General features: G+C 41.2%; 1 protein-coding gene across 1 annotated transcript in view; it reads right to left on the bottom strand.

The window, feature by feature from the left end:
* FERMT1 (FERM domain containing kindlin 1) overlaps positions 1 to 20201 on the bottom strand; it is a 323796-nt gene that overhangs the window by 115708 nt on the left and 187887 nt on the right. The window contains exon 10 of the mRNA XM_078649519.1: positions 19669 to 19793. Coding sequence (XP_078505645.1) covers positions 19669 to 19793 — 125 coding nt within the window. The remainder of the gene's footprint in view (positions 1 to 19668; positions 19794 to 20201) is intronic.

The raw sequence follows: 20201 nt of genomic DNA on the forward strand, positions 1-20201 counted from the left end.
TGAAGACAGCTGTCCGGGCGACTTGGCTCTTATGTGGGTAGGGAACTTTAATTGCGCTCTATGTCTAAGGAGTCTACAGGGTGTGTGTGGATGGGAAGATGAAAACTTAGGGGCGTCAAGCCATTTTGCCCATACAAAATTAGGGGACATGTTAAACAACTTATTGGTGGATTATTCCATGGTATTTATTAATGAGGCTTGTTCCGTGCCTAAAACATTTTCACCCACCTTTAATGGAAGAGGGGCAAAATCAATTATTGATTTCACTTTACTTTCATCTAGCTACGCCCCACTAGTCACTAAATGGGAGACACTCAAAAGTGGTATTAGTGATCATTACCCTATCTCAGTCACCTTTAAGCTAACTCTGGATGCGCCGTTCCTTAATACTGAACGCAATTATGACCTTAATCCCATCTTAGGTCAGAGTAACGGATTTTGCATCAAATGGGAGAAGGTAATACCAGAGAGCTTCCTAAAAAAATTAGTGACCATTTCCCAAAAGGAAATTAATACGTGTTTGACGCTAGAAGAGAACGAAGAACATGTTTTGGACTCCTTCAATAAAATCTGCTGTTCAATTAAACAACTTTTGACCAGAAACCCGCGTAATACAGTTACGAGAATCCCTGGGTGGTTTGACTCAAATTGCACAAGGGCACTGAGTGAACTAAAGCAAGTACTGCATGCTACCCCGCTAGACAGAGCACAGGTAAAAATGGCAAGGCGCAACTATCGTGCCGCCCTGGCCAAAAGAAAGAAAGATATAAAAGTTGAAGCTTGGGAAGCTCTTCACGCAGCAGCAATACAAAAGGATACTGTTGCCTTTTGGAAGGCTGTGAACGCTCCCTTTTACCAAGATGACCATGGCCCTCGTTTAGATAACGCCATTACGGCCCAGGAGTGGGTGTGTCATTTTCAAGCCCTTTATGACTCACCGGTCCTACCTGTACCTTGCCCGGAAACATTAACAACTAGGGAGGTTGCAGATTGCCCATTCCCCTTAGATATCCACTTCAAAGTAGAGGAGGTCTATAAAGCTTTGGGGGAAAGCTCGGCCTCTAAAGCACCAGGACCAGACTCTGTCCCTATTGACGTATTCAAAATGCATCTAGATCTGTGGGCTCCTCTACTTACTAGAGTCCTGAACTGTATGGGCAAAAGAGGTCTGATCCCAACATGCAAGGAGGCAATCTTGGTCCCGATTTACAAAAAGGGGGACAGGAATGATCCTGCCTGCTATCGGCCCATCTCACTGTTAGATGGCTTTATGAAGATGGCAGGCAGGGTCATTCTTGCTCGCATACAGGATTGGCTTGAGGGACGGGAAGTGCTATCACCTTTTCAGTAGGGGTTCAGGGGAGGACGGGGGACAATCGAGCAGGGCTTAAATCTATCCCTAATCATCTCTAAATATATACATGCGAAAAAACCAACCTATATGTGACATTTGTAGACCTTAGCTCTGCATTTGATTGCGTTTTGCACGATAATCTCTGGCAGACTCTGAGGGACATTGGGCTGGACAATAAAATAATAGATTATATTAGAGAACTTTACGCCGAGGCGGGAGCACGAGTAAGATACGGCCAGAGGCGGGAATGCACTGAGCTCTTTAGGATTAATAGAGGGGTAAGGCAGGGCTGCATATTGGCTCCCCTGCTATTTAACCTCTATATTAATGGGGTGGGAGCTTGTTTAACACAACAGTATTACGATTATCCTGTAATCAAAGGCAAACCCATCCCCATTTTACTCTACGCTGATGATGCGGCAATCCTCTCGCAGACAAAGGTGGGTCTTCGGAAAGCCGTACAGACTTTTACCAACTTTATGAAGAATAAGGGGTTACGTGTAAATGTCACGAAGACGTTTACCATGTCATGTGGCCCAAACAAGCAAAGATCACCATATCTAGTTACTCTAGATGAAATAAGAGTGGAGCTAGCCGACATCTTTAGTTATTTGGGGGTCCATTTTGACAGGCAAGGCACGTGGAAGCCTGCGGTGAATGCAAGGGCCCTGGCACTTAATAGAGCTACTGGTGCGCTTATGTGCTTTGCAAAAAAAATAGGGAACAGGCCTGTCAGGGAGCTCCTCCAAATATTTAAATCGAAATGTGTGGCTATTGGGACCTATGGGGCGGGCATCTGGGGCTGGCAGCAAGTGGAGGCGATTCAGCGAATCGAGAATAGGTTCCTGCGATTTATAACAGCCACACTGAAGAGCACTCCTATATATGTTTTACATGCCGAAGTTGATCTTTTACATATTACGGATACTATAAAATTAGCCCCGGTCTTACTTTGGCATAATGTTTGGACCAACCCTGCCACAGAACTGAATAGGTGTATTATTGAGGATTGCTTAAGTTGTCATGGGATAAAAAATATCAAATGGCTTAGCTATATTAAGAACTTTGTCAGTGAAATTTGTCATCCTGAATACTTTACTGACCCAGCCTCATTGGTACAGCTCTCGCGATCCATGTTCAAAAAGACCTTATTGGATCACTTGGAATTGCAAAGGTGGAAAGGTGAAAGGAACAAAAAATCTGTCATCAGCCACGACAATGTGACATCTCAGAGGGGTCCTCAGTTGTGTCTTGTGCTAGATCTTCCCCTACAGCATCGTAGGCTCCTGACATACTTCCGCCTGGAAACCTTCCACAGACTCGTATCATTTCCGAACTGTAACGACTGGATGAGAGTAAAAAGGCAGTGTCCTTGTGATGACAAATCATTTCAATCAAATATACAATGTGCTCTTGTTTGCACTTTTTATAGCTATTCTAGACGACAAATTTTAAAACCCCTCCTGTTAACCTGGGGCCTAAGGAAAGCAAAAGATGCCTATAATAAACTCAGGTCTTTAGATGATTGCATTACCATCAGCACAGTGAGCCTCTACTTGAATACAATTTTAAGAGTAAGAAGGACCATTGACATGGGATAGTAAGAGACAATTAAGATATTTTTAACTAGTGTGTATTTAACTGATTGCACTGTTTTATCTCTTTTAACTTTTTTTTTACTAATTTAAAAAAAAATCTATCTGTAATAATGTTTAAGCTTGATTGGAAATGATGGAATTTTAATTGTGTTTTTTATTTGTACACTTTTATGAATTGTGAATTCAATTCGAATAAAGTCTTTGAACGAACGACTATTTTCAGCTAGAGCTTCAAATAGTTCAAATTTTCAGCCTGTGAGCCATTGCTGCAGGCTGGTTTTGTAACCGGTCTGTTATATTCTTATTGGGACCAGCACATTCTTTGTTAACGCCATTTGTATCTACACTGTGTTAGCCTCAAAGAATTCTCAGTAACCTGAAGTGACATTATACATGGTTTTGGAGTATCCATCACAATCTGGTGTCTGATTCCGTTTGCGAGGATGTTTTTCAAACTGTGTCATTACTAGATGTATGGTGGGCTCCACCCTAATACAAAGCTTGACAAGCTCAAAATTAGTACATTTGATGAATCCATTGATTTATTAAGGAAAAGTGAGTTCTTGGAATAATTTCATAGCCAGGTTTCAGCAGGAGCTGGACGATTAAAAGGGGGCTACTTGCAATACTGACCCGGCAACCAAGCACAGTGAGCTCTGTTTTAGCCTTAGCGAGACAGCAGAAACTCTCCTACATGCAAAGAAATGTGTTCCAAGCTTTTCATGATGTCTTGATTCCCCATATCATTTTTCAGATAAAATTGATTTGTACATTTTCATCAAGAATCCGAAGAACCGGCTGGTGATACATGAATAAAGGGTAATATTAAATGAAGATGCAGGAGGGATGATCCCTGGGTCATTCCAGGTGGAATTTTCTCAAAGCAAAATTCACTGAAGCACATTCTGATCTTATTGAGCTTACTGAGAAATTTCTGCATCCATTCCAAGGAGGTCACATCAGCTTCCCCTTTGTAAGTACATACTTTCAGCCAGATGTACTTAAGTAAAAGTTGTTGCTGAAGATTCCAGGAATTATTTACAACTGACAATCTGAATGCAGTTTGCACCATCATCAATGATCTCAAGAAACCACAAATATGGAAACAGGCTTCACCAAAATATTCAGAACACATAAAAAACACTTAGCGGTCAACAAGTCTACAGAATGTATGTCTTCTGAAGATGACAGGTGCACCGTGCTCCATTATCATAATGGTGGCAATCACAAAAAAACTAATTATACTCCACTCTGACATGAGTAAAGATGGAAACACCCCATATTTCACCACTGTCATAGTAGCATCCAAAAACAATTCCATTCATGATCATTTTAAATAGGGGAACGTAATTTCCCACATTTCTAAATAGTACTGATAGCAGCAATACATTTTAATGTATGTCATATCATTTTACTGGTTCTCTGACAACATCGAAACTAGAAATATCATGCAACAGAAAAATTGTGTGAAAAATATTGAGTGCAAAAATATAATTTACCTATACATATACAGGTAAATAAAAAAATATTGAGAAGAGCGCCAAGAAGCCCGTTTGCAGAGTGGTTGAGAATAAGGGCGGTGCCTCTGAGGAGGTCTCAGCAGTCCCGCTGTGTAGGACTTACTGGTGGTAACAGGAGGGGGTCTTGGACACCAAGGTCCCTCAGCATCCAAGGAGACTTCATCCACCAAGACGTAGCGCTTATTTTATTTGGCACAAACTCGTGAATTTCCTGAATTCAGGCACACTTTTCATTGGGGGATGAAGTCCCATTGAATGCTGAGAGTTGTTGAAGACCAAGAACCACTATTGTTAACACCACTAAGGCCCACACAGCAGGATTGCCAAGATTTCTTCGGAGGTCCCACCCCCTTTATCAACCACTCTGCAAACGTGCCTCCTGGTGCACTACTGTTGCACTACTGGCTAGGGGATAAAGACCCCTTCGCTGCCGAGGGTCGCTGGGGGCCAAAAAAAACCTTAGTTACCACCAATAAGTCCCACACCACGGGACTGCTGAGACCTTGTTGGAGGCTCCGCCCCCTTTCTTAACCGCTCTGCAAACAGCCTCTTGGCACACTACTCATTAGGGGATGAAGTTCCCTTGGCGTCTGAGGGTTATTGGGGTCTAGCAACTCCCAGTGTTATCCTCAGCAAGTCCCACGCAGTGGGATTGCTGAGACCTTGTCGGAGGTCCCACCCCCTTTATCAACCACTCTGCAAACACACCTCCTGGTGTGCTATTGGTTGGGGGATATAATCCCCTTGGCTGTCGAGGGTCGTAGGGGCCAAGAACCCCTATTGTTACCACCAGTAAGTCACACACAGCGGGATGGCTGAGATTTCATCAGAGACCCTGCCACCTTTTTCAGCCACTCTGCAAAATAGCCTCCTGCTGCACTAGTGGTTGGGGATGAAGTCCCCTTGGCTGCTGAGTCTCGTTGGGATGTCTATTGTTACCACCAGTAAGTCCCATACAGCAGGATTGCTGAGACCTCGTTGGAGCCCCATCTCCTACTCAACCACTCTGCAAAGGTGCCTCCTGGCATTACTGGTTAGGTGATGAAGTCCCCTTGGTGCTTGCCGAGTGGAATATACAACCCGCCCCTAAAATAAAGGTGAGAAACTAGCAGAAAAAGGCCAAATAGAGGTCAGCAATCAGCAGCAAGAGACAAAATATAGATCATAAATGAGCAGCAAGAGGCAGAATAAAGGTCAGAGGCGACCAGAAATAGGCAAAGTAAAGGGCAGAATGAGGACAAAGAGGCAAAATACAGGGTGGGAGCAAGCAGAGGAGGCACAATTCTGAAAGCAGCAGAGTGTAGTGGACTGGGGTAAGCTGGACAGGAGAACCATCACTGGGGAAGCTGGCAAGTAGATCTGTCCAGTGAGCGCCCCACTTTATGTACCATGCACCCACTGACAGAACCACTCAGACACTCACATACCCACTCACTCAACCCTCAGAGACTCATCCACCATCTCACAGACTTTCAAAAACACTCATGCCCCACTCACAGACCCAAATCCGAGACTCACACACTGACTAACAAATACAATCAGACACCCATGCACCCACTCACAGGCCCACTCAGACACACACGCACCCGCTCTGAGATCCACACAGGCACTTTAGACTTACTTACGCAGCCATGTACACACCCATACAGTCACTCACAGACACCTCACAGACCCATACTGTCACTCACAAACCCACTCAAAGGCCCTTATAGCGACTCATACACCCACTCACCTACCTATACAGCCACTCACACACCCATTCTCAGGTTACAGTTAGGAAATAAAGTGTAAAAAAACATTGAACTGCACTGAAAAAACTAAAGGTTACAGGGATATTATAATGAATAAATAATTGTTTTTTAAACTTTACAAATTCAATGAAAAGAAACAAAGGTTACACAGACATTATAGTTAGGAAATAGGATTTAAAAAACCCTTTGAAATTCATTGAAAAATTCAAAGGTTACAAGGACGTTTTAGTTAGGCTCAGATTTCACTCATGCAAAATGAGTGAAATTTGGCAGTTATAACTTACCCCCATGCAATGCACTGCTGACATATTACATCACTCATGACATGGTCAGTACTATCAGTGATTACATCACTCATGACATCTCAAATGACATTACCGATGACATCATCCACAGAACCTCTCACACTTCCACTCACATACCCTTACAGCCACTCGCTCAACCACTCACTCACCCATGCAGCTACTAACTCACCAATAGAGCCACTCACACATCCATTCACTGATCCACAAAACCACTTACATACACATTCACACATCAATACAATCACTCACTTGCCCACTCATCTATACAGCCACTCAGACAAATGATTACTGTGCAAAACAGCCACCCACACACCCACTCACTTACCCATACATCCAGTCAGCCACAAACCCATACATGCACTAACACACCGAGCCACTCACCTAAAGAGCCATCCATACAGCCACTCAATCACCCTTGCAGCTACTCGCCAACACACTTATCCACCCACCGATACAGATATTTACACACAAACACCCACCCACACAGTTACTCACTCACCCACACACCTACTCATACATCAACTTGTTCACCCATACAGCCACTCAGACACCTATACAACCACTCAGACACCCACTCCCACACTGATACAGACAGTCACAGTGCCACTCAGATTACATATATTAGAAACAGTATCACTCATTTGTGTTACAAAAAGAATAGTAATTTAACTCATGCTATGCAGATGCTTAGTATGCATTTTTAACTCAGAAATGTTTATGAAACACTCACTGGATGCTCTCATTGGTGATGTCATCAAATATGTCATCAGTGATGTCACTGACCATGTCATAAGTAATATGTGAGGTCCTAAACAGCGCATTGCAGGGGCGCTCCGGTAATTAGAACTGCTGAATTTCACTGGTTTTGTACAAGTGAAATCTAAGCCTAATTAGAACGCCCCTGTAGCCTTTTGTTTTTCAGTAAACACATATATTTTTACATACACATAAAAAAAATTACAAAATTACAAACTACAAAAACATTCAAAATATTGCCAACTTAATTATACATAAAAAGTAAACAAAAATGTTTTAATAAAACCAAATCTTAAAAATTGCATGTATTTATATATAAAAAAATTATATAAAAAATGCAAAACTAAATATACAATCTTATAATAATTATATATATGTAAACAATTTTATCAAAACTATTAAATTCTAGAATTAATAAAATGTTCCTTACAACAGTAGAGAAAGCATGGGATTTTGGAGGGGTAGAATGGACTAATCCCACTCCAGCAGGTTCAACAGTAGAGAAAGCGTTGGACTCATGAGGGGTGAACTTTACTATTCCCACTTCAGTCTGTGCAACAACAGGGAAAGCGTTGGACAACATGGGGTAAAATTGACTATTCCCCCTCTTCTAGGTGCAAGAGTAGGGAAAGCATTGGACTGCAGGAGGGGTAACATTTACTATTCCCACTCCAGTAGATGCAACAGTATGGAAAGCATTGGACTTAGGAAGGTTAAAATGTACTTTTCCACTCCAGTCTGGGAAACAGTAGGGAAAGTGTTGGACACCGGAGGGTCCAAATTTACTATTCCCACTCCAGTCTGTGCAACATGCAATAGAGAGTACTTCACCTCAAACTAATAACATATTTTAACAATTTTATAAAATAATAAAAAATAATAAATTCTATATATAAAGGTTTTATGTCTAATTCTTAACAAAAATAAACAAATTACATAATTATAGCAATTTTTAATAATTATTGTCAATGAAAACAAATATTATTAATTTAATTCCAATACCACACTAAATTCTCACAAACAATACAACAAGCAATTAAAATGTTATTGAAGTAAAACAAGTATACCACAATTAACATATTAAGTTATAAATAAAACAATTTGTAATAAATGATTAAATATTTCTTTGATGTATTATTACTTAAATAATGTCCCACCCTATTCTCTACAAACAAAACAAAACACAATTAATATAGAACATAAAACGAAAATTACTTTTTTTTTACAAAAGTATAAATACATTAAATATTTGAATTAGAAATACATAATTAAGTAATAATTAAATATTACTTAACTTCTCACACTATTCCTCTGCAAACTAATTGACACACACCTAAAATATAATTTAACAAATGGTAATTTCACAATTTACATAATTATCAATTAAATAATTAATAATTAATTATGAATAAATGTCTTAAATAACTTTCCACTCCATACCCCTAAAAACCCTCACCTAAAAGATATCTTAAAAATGATAATAATTATACAATTGTCATAATTATCAATGACATTTTTTAAATTAAGAATAATTTATTATATTTAATTTGCTTTCCACCCTTTACCCCTACAAATACCACAATCCACACTTAAAATAAAACTTTAAAAATTCATTAGCTACACAATTTACATAATTATCAATTAAATAATTAATTTTAAATAAAGTTAATTATTTTTCATTAATTTACTTCCCACCCTTTAGCCCTATAAATTCCACAACCCACATCTAAAATAAAACATACTAAATTAATTAATTACAAAATGTACTAATTAAATGGCATTCAAAAATACCTAAACATTTACAAATGATATTTGAAAATATTAACAATAATTATATAAACGATTTCTAACTGATGCAATTTAAAGATATACTAAATACATAAAGATAATTAAAAATTGATATTTTTTACAATTATATTTTTGTAAACACAATTAACAGATATTTTTGACATCGATATTACCTTAGAAAATTGAAATTCTTGTCAAAGAGATTCCTACATCATGATATTTGTGGATGACGATATTAAAAACTCAATATTTCTGGGTCTAAAAATTTTTAACTCAATATTTTGTCTGAATACCCATTTTGCCAGATTAGTTTTTCAACAACCATCACAATTCACATTTCTGAACAACATATAGATAAAATAAATGACTAAAATGTGTTATTTAAATACTAGGCTTGTCCTTTGCCTAAACTAAGAACTGAACAACCGAGCCTTCTCTCCTGTGATCTATGTTAGTGTGCACATAACCCCAACGCCATGTGCAAACCAGTACTGCAGCCTCTCATTTGGTGCTTTTCACACTCTTTTTCTCTTTTAACTTAATTAGGTGAAGAGGTGGGGTACTAGACACAGGGCATGGAAGAAAGCAAGGCAAATGTAGACACTGGCCAAACATCACGTCCTGTGCCCAATGCCTTGAGGGCAATACCCTGTTGTTGCAAGGTAGGGGTTACAGGGCAAGGTCTGTGGTCTAAGTTTACACCACGTGGCCCTGGGCCAGCTTATAGAAGAAATATGGAAATTACAAATAAAGAGTTGTTATTAATGTCATTATGTAACACCAAATTACGTTTTACCATATTTTAGGAGACATTATGGTTGCCTACTAAGATTACTTAATGATAAAGCTAATGACCTTTAATAATGCAAAACTTCATTAGAAGGGCTGTCATGGTTACAATTCCAAATCTAGAATACCACTTAAATTCCAGAGACATGCAACTGCACAATCGTAATGCCACGAGTGCATTTAATATGACTTCACATATGATGTCCCTATGAGAGGCAACTGATCTAATGAAATTAGACTATTTCACAAGTGCCTCCAGCGTAAGGTGCCCACCTTTAATTCATCAGTTTAAATGCAGGTAACCATGGCGATCTCACTGGGAGAGCAAATGATGCTCGGTCAACAGCTGCAAAATCACCCTGTGACTGAACAAACTGTCTCAGTTCCTGGCAGACTTAAGACCCTTAGGTGTGGGCTATTTGTGAGCTGGCCTTTCAGGTTGGCCACTTGATATAAGCAGCAAATCATTATAATTGAGCAATAAAGATGCCACATTAAGCAGCACCACCAAAATAACTGTTCAGACTAGAATTACTTACCAGCACCACAGACAGATGTTTATCACCACGACCTTCAGGTTCTTCTAAGATTTCTCAGTCAACAACCTCTCTCCCTCTGCCTCATCTACATTTATCTTCAGTACTCTTCTAAGTACATTCAACACATTTCTAGAAAAACCATGTAAACACCTACCATCCAAATAAGACATCAAAGCATGAGCTATACCCTTCAGCACCCTGGTATTCCAAAGACCTTACCAAGAACAAATGTTAATAACAATTGCAGTGCAGAACGAGGGCTGACATATTACCGCTGTGCTGGTGTTTTCAGCACTGAGCGGGTATGTTTTTTCTCATGGTCTGGGACTGCTCGATTATCTAGACCTACTGGAAGTGAATTTTTAACACTTTTTTCCCAGGTCATCAGTAGGACAGTCTCGCCAAACCTGAAGCTGGTTCTCCTGGGCCTGAAGGATGCATGGGGTGGGGGAGTCTCCATACCAGGTGGTTGGTTGGTATGGGCCTCATTATTGCTAAAAGAGTCAATGCCTGATACTGGCGCTCACACCTGGCCCGGCATTCTTTGATTGGACCAGAGGGATGGATTACTCCGCCACAGCTGAGAGATTTGTGTATACATCTAGGGGGACTGCAAACACAACAATGATGGACAGACTGTGGATCAATGTCACACATTCACCCCAGTCCAAAGATCTGGGCCCAAATCCATCGTTTTTCCACTCCACACCACCCTGGGTTACACAATGGCGATATGCAAATCAGCGCTGACCCTGTGCCCCATGGGAACAGTCCAGTCCGAACTACAAAAGCCATGTCCTTCCCAGAACGGAAACAAGCATCCGAGGACCGGCCCGGTTTCGAAGTAACACCTCTCTTCAGCCCGGCTAGCTTGATTCCAGTGGTGTGGAGTGCCTGGGACTCACGTCTGAGCATCCCCAGTACACTTAGAGCGGTAACTGCAAACACAACAATGATGGATGCTTGTTTCCGTTCTGGGAAGGACATGGCTTTTGTAGTTCGGACTGGACTGTTCCCATGGGGCACAGGGTCAGCGCTGATTTGCATATCGCCATTGTCTAACCCAGGGTGGTGTGGAGTGGAAAAACGATGGATTTGGGCCCAGATCTTTGGACTGGGGGGAATGTGTGACATTGATCCACATTCTGTCCATCATTGTTGTGTTTGCAATTACCGCTCTAAGTGTACTGGGGATGCTCAGACGTGAGTCCCAGGCACTCCACACCACTGGAATCAAGCTAGCCGGGCTGATGAGAGGTGTTACCTCGAAACCGGGCCGGTCCTCGGATGCTTGTTTCCGTTCTGGGAAGGACATGGCTTTTGTAGTTCGGACTGGACTGTTCCCATGGGGCACAGGGTCAGCGCTGATTTGCATATCGCCATTGTCTAACCCAGGGTGGTGTGGAATGGAAAAACGATGGATTTGGGCCCAGATCTTTGGACTGGGGGGAATGTGTGACATTGATCCACATTCTGTCCATCATTGTTGTGTTTGCAATTACCGCTCTAAGTGTACTGGGGATGCTCAGACGTGAGTCCCAGGCACTCCACACCACTGGAATCAAGCTAGCCGGGCTGATGAGAGGTGTTACCTCGAAACCGGGCCGGTCCTCGGATGCTTGTTTCCGTTCTGGGAAGGACATGGCTTTTGTAGTTTGGACTGGACTGTTCCCATGGGGCACAGGGTCAGCGCTGATTTGCATATCGCCATTGTCTAACCCAGGGTGGTGTGGAGTGGAAAAACGATGGATTTGGGCCCAGATCTTTGGACTGGGGGGAATGTGTGACATTGATCCACATTCTGTCCATCATTGTTGTGTTTGCAATTACATCTAGGGGGAGCCTGGACAAACATTGCATGGTGTGGGGAAAATGGATGGCTTATTAGGAAACCCTGATATCGGAGGACTAGCTCTGTTGTTTACTGTCCTACCTGGGCAAAGTGGGGTTTGGGATCATTGCAGCAAGGTTATCTATACTGTTGTTTTCTTGTATATGACCTGAAAACTATTAAAGAGAGTTATAAAAAAAACAAATGCTTCATATACACACAGCAACAAAAATGGAACCGCTTGATCACATTAGGCACAGCCAAATATTATGCCAATACCATCAATGAAGTGGTTAGCAGATGTAAAATGTAGTTAAAGGGAATCGAGCAGTCCATGAAACTCTTTACCTAACCATCTAATCCCACAATCCATAGACAAGTTAAATGTGAGCAAATTCTTTTTCACTGAAAAAAATACAGGAAACTGCGACCACATCAACAACAGCAGGCTAGCTCCTCCTCTGAAATACACCCGTCTGCAATGCATCCAATGCAGTCACTCTTCAAATCCATGTCTCTCACAGGTCATGCTGATTCCATCAAATCTCTCAGAGCCAACTTATATTAGGATGATGTCTTACCTTTGCCCTTCATCAAACCTCTCTTCGGGTAAGCGTTCACACCTGTATTGCACATTGTCGTACCTAACTCACTTAAGGCATCTTCACAGAAGTTCTCAAGACAAGCCAGCTCCTCCCACTCTCCAGGATAACTACACTAGATGCTGATTGCCTTGGCAAACCACAGCCCATCAGGTGCTTACCTACCATTTATCAGAACGATAACTGAAAAAACACTCCATGCAAAACGAAAAGATGACATCATTGCTAGTCATCTGATCTTCTATCAATTTGGTTTTAGATCACACGCTACCAATGAGATAGCTACATTATAAACCACATACAATGTTAACCTGACCACAATTGTTGGACCTCTCAGCTACCTTTGAAACAGTTGCTAATCCCAACATCATCCATATACTGAAGTTTCAAATGGGATTCACTGGCACATTTCTTCACCAGCTGTCCTACTTCTTATCTGACACCAGTTCATTCAAAGGGGCCCCTCCAGGTTTCAAAAGATCCTTATAAAACTGTGGAGAACCCCAGGCATTCAATGTCTTCCGAGCCCTTTTCAGCCTCCACATGGAGCCCTGTGTAACTCCATTACCGACTACAGGATCAAAATTGACCAATACGCCTATGGCACAAACTCTACCTAAAAGGGGTCATTCAAACTAGACATCCAGTGCTATAAACACTCCCTGAATGTCATCCAGACCGGAATGCCCAAGACCTAAATGCTCAAACTCACCAGGGCTCAGAGCAATCAGCAGGGATCAACCTAGCCCCACAGACAACCTCGACAAGGCCATCGACAACTTCAACAAATGGATCAAAAACTGCACAGACTCCCTCACGCCCATCAAACCCAACAGGCATCATCAGCTGTGGTCCGTGAAGGTAACAGCGGTGGTGCCGCGTGGAGGAGGATTTCGAGGGATGATGGCGAGGGAGAATTAATTATTTATTTAATTTTCCCCTCTGCATCGTCCCTCGAAATCCGCCCCCCCCACGCGGCCCCACCGCTGTTAACTGCACGGACTGCGACTGAGCATAATACATCAAACAAGGAGGCCAGCTGGTACACAGAAGACCTCCGAGATACCAAACAAAGCAGTTAACCGTTAGAAAGGAATTGGAGTGCAGAATTGGAGTGCCAGCCACAAAAGCACAGACAGAACTACCTACAAGGTTAAACTCAGAGGCTATCACCAGCATCTAAGAGACCCCAAGAAAAAAGCACCAGTGGACCACATCAAAGGAAGCTCCAACAGCTGGAAGAAGATTTTCTCTATTGTTAAGGATTTCGCCTCGCCTGTAGCCATGGTCAACAACATGGCTGCCTCCCAACAACTATGATGCAACCTATCCAACTTCTTCCTCAGCAATCTACAGCAACTTCGCACATCAACCCAACTCCAAAGAACTCATTCCTAACCTACCCGCCACCAACCAAGACAGCCACTTGACTGAATGGACAACCCTCACCAGAAGCAACACAGTGGCAATCAGGAAGACCATCCACTCAGGGGCCCCATTGGACCCATGCCTCCATTAAATCTACAACCTAGGACATAACCAATCAGTAACACCGTGACCCACATCATCAACACCTCCATCAAGTCCACCACTTTTCCGGATGAGTGGAAACTTGCATAAATCAACACCCTCCTCAAGAAACCCACAGTCAACCCAAATCAACTGAGCAACCTGCACCCCATCTACCTGCTCCGTTATCCAGTCAAAGTGATTGAGAAGGCCATCATAATGCAAGTCACAACCCAACTCAAACTTCACCATCTTCTAGACAATACTCAATTAGGAATCAGAAAGAACGAAAGCACTGAAACACCACTCTTCAATGAAATTTGAATCATCCTGGACTGAGGAGAAACAGCAGTCCTCATCCTGCTCGACCTCTCCGTGACAAGCAACACTGTCTTCCATAACACCCTCATCAGAAGATTCCACAAGATTGGCATACAAGGATCTGCTCTCAAAAGGATCTTTTCCTTCCTCACAAGAGGAACCACATGGTCAGACTGACACCCTTCACATCAGAGACCGAGAGATTGATATGCGGAGACCCACAGGGGCCGTCCCTCTCCCCACCCTTTTCAACATGTACATGACACCGCTTGCCAATATCATCTGAACAAAAGACATCATAGCCATCTCCTACGCCGATGACACCAATCTCATCCTCTCATTTTAGACAAGTCCCCCACCACCAGAACCAACTTTACAAACTGCATGACCATGGTAGCAGACTAGATGCAAACCAATTGCATTCAGCTCAACTCCAACTAGACATAAGTATTGGTCTTTGGCAACAACACAGCACCATGGCACTCCACTTAGTGGCCGTCTGAGCTAGGGCTAACACCCACACCCACATACCATGCAAGAAATCTTAGGATCATCCTAGACGAGATGCTCAACATGACCGCTCCAGTCAGTGCTATCACATCCTATGCAAGCTACAGAACACCAGACAGAACGTCACACAAGAACTCATCACCAGCAGGCTGGACTGCAGCAACACTCTCTATGCTGAAATCTCCAATCAACTCCTACACAGACTCCAGCCCATCCAGAACACTGCTGCAAGACTCGTACTCGACCTCCCACACTACACCTATTTCACACCGCGTCTCGAGGAGCTTTGCACTTCATCATTCACAAGCACAGCCAAGCCAAAATCCGCATGAACACATACAAAGCCCTACACAACACAGGACCAGAATACCTGCACTGCTGCACACACTTTCACCAACCCACCAGACACCTTCAATCTGCATCCCTCTCACTCGCACACATTCCCCGCATTCTCAAAAGCAAAACTGGCGATTGCTCATTTTCCTACATTACACCCAACATATGGAACACCTTCCCTCAACACATAGGAGCTAATTATGAGGCTTTCTCTACTGAAGAAAACTAAACCATTCCTCCTAGAAAGTGACTTCAGAACTGCTGAGCTGCTCCATGGCCGTGTGGACTCCACACGTGCCCTCCTGAATGGCATCCTACATGCAGATCATGCCTCATCGAGGACCTGAAGACACTTAACTATGCCACCCTTAACCAGATTTAACTTCTGACTCTCCATGCCAGCTTTTACGATCTTCAAAACTATCTGCAACAAATACAAAACCATAACCCTATCAATTCCTCCTATTTGATTGGAAAGCAAACCACCTCCTGTAGCTCTCAGCACATTTACAGCCAGCACGCCACTGGACTATAAAGAAGCAGAAGAAAACTAGGCAACAGGCCTCCATTTATGCAGGGAGGCTGCTCTTTATCCTTTGACTGCCCCAACACCTCTCCAATTTAGGAAATAACTCTTTGAAGACTTCATTATGATACACCTATGCGCCCAGAAACCAGCTTCTCCTCCAGTCAACTTAAATCATACCTGGCACTTCTTTGCCTTCTAGCTACATTTGTACTGTTCAAATACCAGTTATATACACACCTCCTACTTGCATTACTGAACATCACCACTTTTCTGAACAGTCAGATTTATATGGGCAACCTTTATGAGTAAGGGTATTTACCAGTGGTATTCCTGGGCCACATTACTGTTGCTCTCTAAACTACATAGCTAAGAGACACCTGACTCTCTCATTGCAGCTAGGGTGTACAGTCTGGCTTACTCTCGGAAATGAAGGGACATAGAAACTCAGTGTCAGTATAACAAAACAGATAACATTCGAGAATTTCAATGTTCAATCGGTGATATATTTTATAACATGAAAATGATTTTAATAACAAGTATGTAAAATAGTAGATGATCTGCAGAGAAAAGTTAAAATACCTTCTGGGCCAATGTTGCATATACCTTTGTCAAACTAAATTCTATCCTTTTAAGTTAATAAAAACTGTTATTGCTGTTACATATGGGGGATGCCTCACTTGACTTAGAGTACTTTGGAAATGTAAGAGTACTATAGAAAAAAATGTGGACAGTAAAATAAGACAAACAATAATGTTCCCCATTCTTTAGTTTAATATAACCATATCAGGTAATCAAGAATGCCTAAACAATGAACAGGGTCAATCTTAAAAATCATTTAAATTCTGGATGGAATTTGGGGATACCTTATAATATACAATTCCCAAAAGTCTCACTACCAAAAAAGCAAGGTTCACATCCACAAGAACAGTCAAGTCAATATCATCTTTATTCGGCATATTTTGCCATAAAAGCATAAAATATATCCCAAAAACATGATCAAATATTACAATTTTTAAAATAGTAATTTCAGAATATTTATCTCAACAGGACAAAAACATAAGCATTCGTTAGTAACTAAAAATAGTACTCGAAACACATATAATAAATAAACCACAAGAATGGCCTTTGTTTTTACCTGCAGTAACCTTTTAGACCCAATATCTTTTCACCAGTGTCCAGTTAGATATACAATTCAATTCTAGTTAACGGGAAACTGGACTTTGTCGTGGGAATAGTTGACAAAATAGTGGCACGGTTACGGTTTCCACTGTAGTACCTAAGGGTATATAAATATATCAGGTGACAGTATCTTCCAACCAACCAGCTGCAGTAGGGACGGTTTCATTGACTGGTACACCAAGAGGTACCAGGTACCAGGTACCAGGGAAAGAGATACATTTACTGGCTATTGATCCATATGAAGCAAAACGTGACTCCTGTCTGTAGTATTTCTGGAACTCTTAAGATTAGAAGGAGGAATGCTTTCAAAATCCAGATGGCCTTCTCCAGCCAATGCACCTAAACTCCATATTTTGGGTTTATGTTCAAATATCTCCTGGGTGCTCTAGAGTTCCCAGGAGAGTGAAGGTAGGTAGGCACAGGTAACCTACAGGGATGGGATGAATCTGGGAAAATGCAAGATCTCTCTTCTTGCAGGAGAAGAAGCAGGCCCTCGAGCTGAATGTCCATCTTGCTTCTTCTGAGCAGCTGGGCTAAGGATACAGTGTGGGTCCTCAAGGGATTATGTTTCTTGAGCTAAACTCACAAGGCACTTCCTGGTTAGGCCTTGAGCTGTCTTCCCTGTGATTAAGTCACGATTCCTGACAGGTGCACCATAGTTACTCATGCAGGCAGCAAGGTATTCTGCCTCTGTTCAGCTCTAGGAGCAAGCCAGCTACACAGGCTTCCCAGACTTAGGCCCAGTATTAATGTTAAATGACAACCAAGTGGGACCTCCAGTACTTCATCCAAACTGGAATAATAACACTTCTAAAAATAACACTTCCAATTATTAGTTTTAAAATAATGCTTCAAAAAAGAATTACTTAAAGTTTTTGTTCCAAACAAGGGATACAGTATAGGGGTAAAGGTTATGGGGCTAGGTTTATAGGGTTAAGAGCTTGTGGTACAGGGTTAAGGGGTTTGGGTATAGGGTAAGCATTAATGGGCTAAAGGAAAGGACCTTAGGTTGTTGTGTATAGGTGTTATGGGCAAGGGGTTAAAGTCTTGGGTTAAGGTTTAGGGATTAAGGGTATGGGGTATTGAATTGAGGTTATGGAAATTATGTATAGGGTTCAGTATAGGGTTTGATGCATAGGGTTATGGGTTGAGGATATAGGGTTTGGGGTATGGGGCTAACTAATTGTGGGAGGAGAAGGTTAAGGTTTTTTGTACAGGTTTAAGGTGTCTGGATAAAGCATCGATCACTAGGATTTTTGTTATTTAGTATTACAGTTGAAAATGTGTTTAAGGTGTGTTGCATATTGTTACAATTATTTTGTAGTCAATGTGTTCAAAATAAAGAAGATATAAATGTTTCTTTTCACATTAACTGTGCACCTAGCTCCTTTCGATGAAATACATTTGAAGTGATGCAATTCGAATTATTAAGACAAACTGATGCTATTTCTCAGTAAACAAAGTTGAATTACCCAGGTACATCAACGGCTTCTATAGCTTTTCTTCCTTACATATGTGTATGAGCCTCCTCAGTTTCAGTTTCCCAACAGTGTGAGGCCAGTTCTGGCTGAGAAGGAAGTGTTTATCCATTAATGGCAAAGACAGATAGCCAACACAAATGAGACGGGTATCCACATTTGAAAGTCCTGAGGCTCTTCCAATTCTTGCGAGCCATTTTTCAAGCTGCCGTGGGCCTCATCAGTATCCATATTTAGTTTTTTGAGCTGGCGTAGTGTGAACACTAGCAATTTAATTCTCTGCGTTGGTCTACATTAAATAAAGTTTTGGGCAGTTACAAAGCTCAACATTGATGAGCTCACGTCAGAAATGATCCCCCTTCCAACGTACAGGGCACGCCATTTAGAAACATAGAAATGCAGGAAAGAAAGGAGAACATTATTACAGGAGCAAAATATAGGATGAAAGAAAGAAAAGAGAGAAAGAGGATAGAAAAGAAAGAAATACAAGAGGCAAGACAGAAAAAAGAATTAAGAGGGAAATGGAAGAAAGAAGAGAAAAGAAATGAACAGAAATTTTAGTAACGTAAAAAAAATGCAACAAAGGAGGGAAGACTATAAGAAATTAGAAAAAGGGGACGCGAGCCTCCTAAGATTGTTACACATTTAAACAGCTTGGAGAAAATGTTTTTGCAATTGTCCTGAAAATAATTTACATCTATATATTTGCATGTTGACGGTTTCCTTACAAAGTGGTACTTAAAATCAACGTCTACTATGAAAAACTAAACCAAGTTAATACATGTGTACCATGGAACCCCAAGCTGTCATCTTAAGAGCATCCAACATAATATGTTACGCAAGTAAAGTGTGTTTAAAATTCTATATTACATATACGTACAGTATAATGCCCCTGAAATGCGTTACATCATGTCATCTGCACTCTTCCTTTATACACGCGAAAGGTTAGAATTATAAATAATGCAATACATACCTCTTAGGTTCAGTTTCTCTATGGCTTCACCATGGGCAACGTCTTTGTTTTTGAAATACGATATAGAAGTGTCTTTAAAAACAAACCAATATGTTTTGCTAGACTTTAACGTTAGCTTTTTAGGTCTGCAAAGTAAAAAAAAAAAAATTTATAGATTACATTTCTGTCATAAAACATGCTGAAGACCTGGGTTGTGGTAATCAAACATTATTAAAAAAAATACAGATCATCAACTCACGGTTTCGATCTGTATTCATGTGTAAAAATTAGTGAAACAAATCGTTACTATTTCAAATTGTGATGCCACCATATTTCTCCCTGCAATCTGCGCATACGAATCCACTATTCACTGTAAGCCCAGAGTAGCAGCAAGTGGTACCAAAACTAGATAAATGAGTTAATTAATTGAGTACACATAAAAGACTCCCGCTATTTTGCTATTGTAGGGTTTCATTGTGTCCAAACGATTTCGTAACTATATTTAAAGAAAAAACAAGCCTACATATGAATATGAAAACTAAGGGGCCCATTAG

The sequence above is a fragment of the Lissotriton helveticus genome, chromosome 6, assembly GCF_964261635.1.
Source record: "Lissotriton helveticus chromosome 6, aLisHel1.1, whole genome shotgun sequence".
Classification (NCBI taxonomy): Eukaryota; Metazoa; Chordata; class Amphibia; order Caudata; family Salamandridae; genus Lissotriton; species Lissotriton helveticus.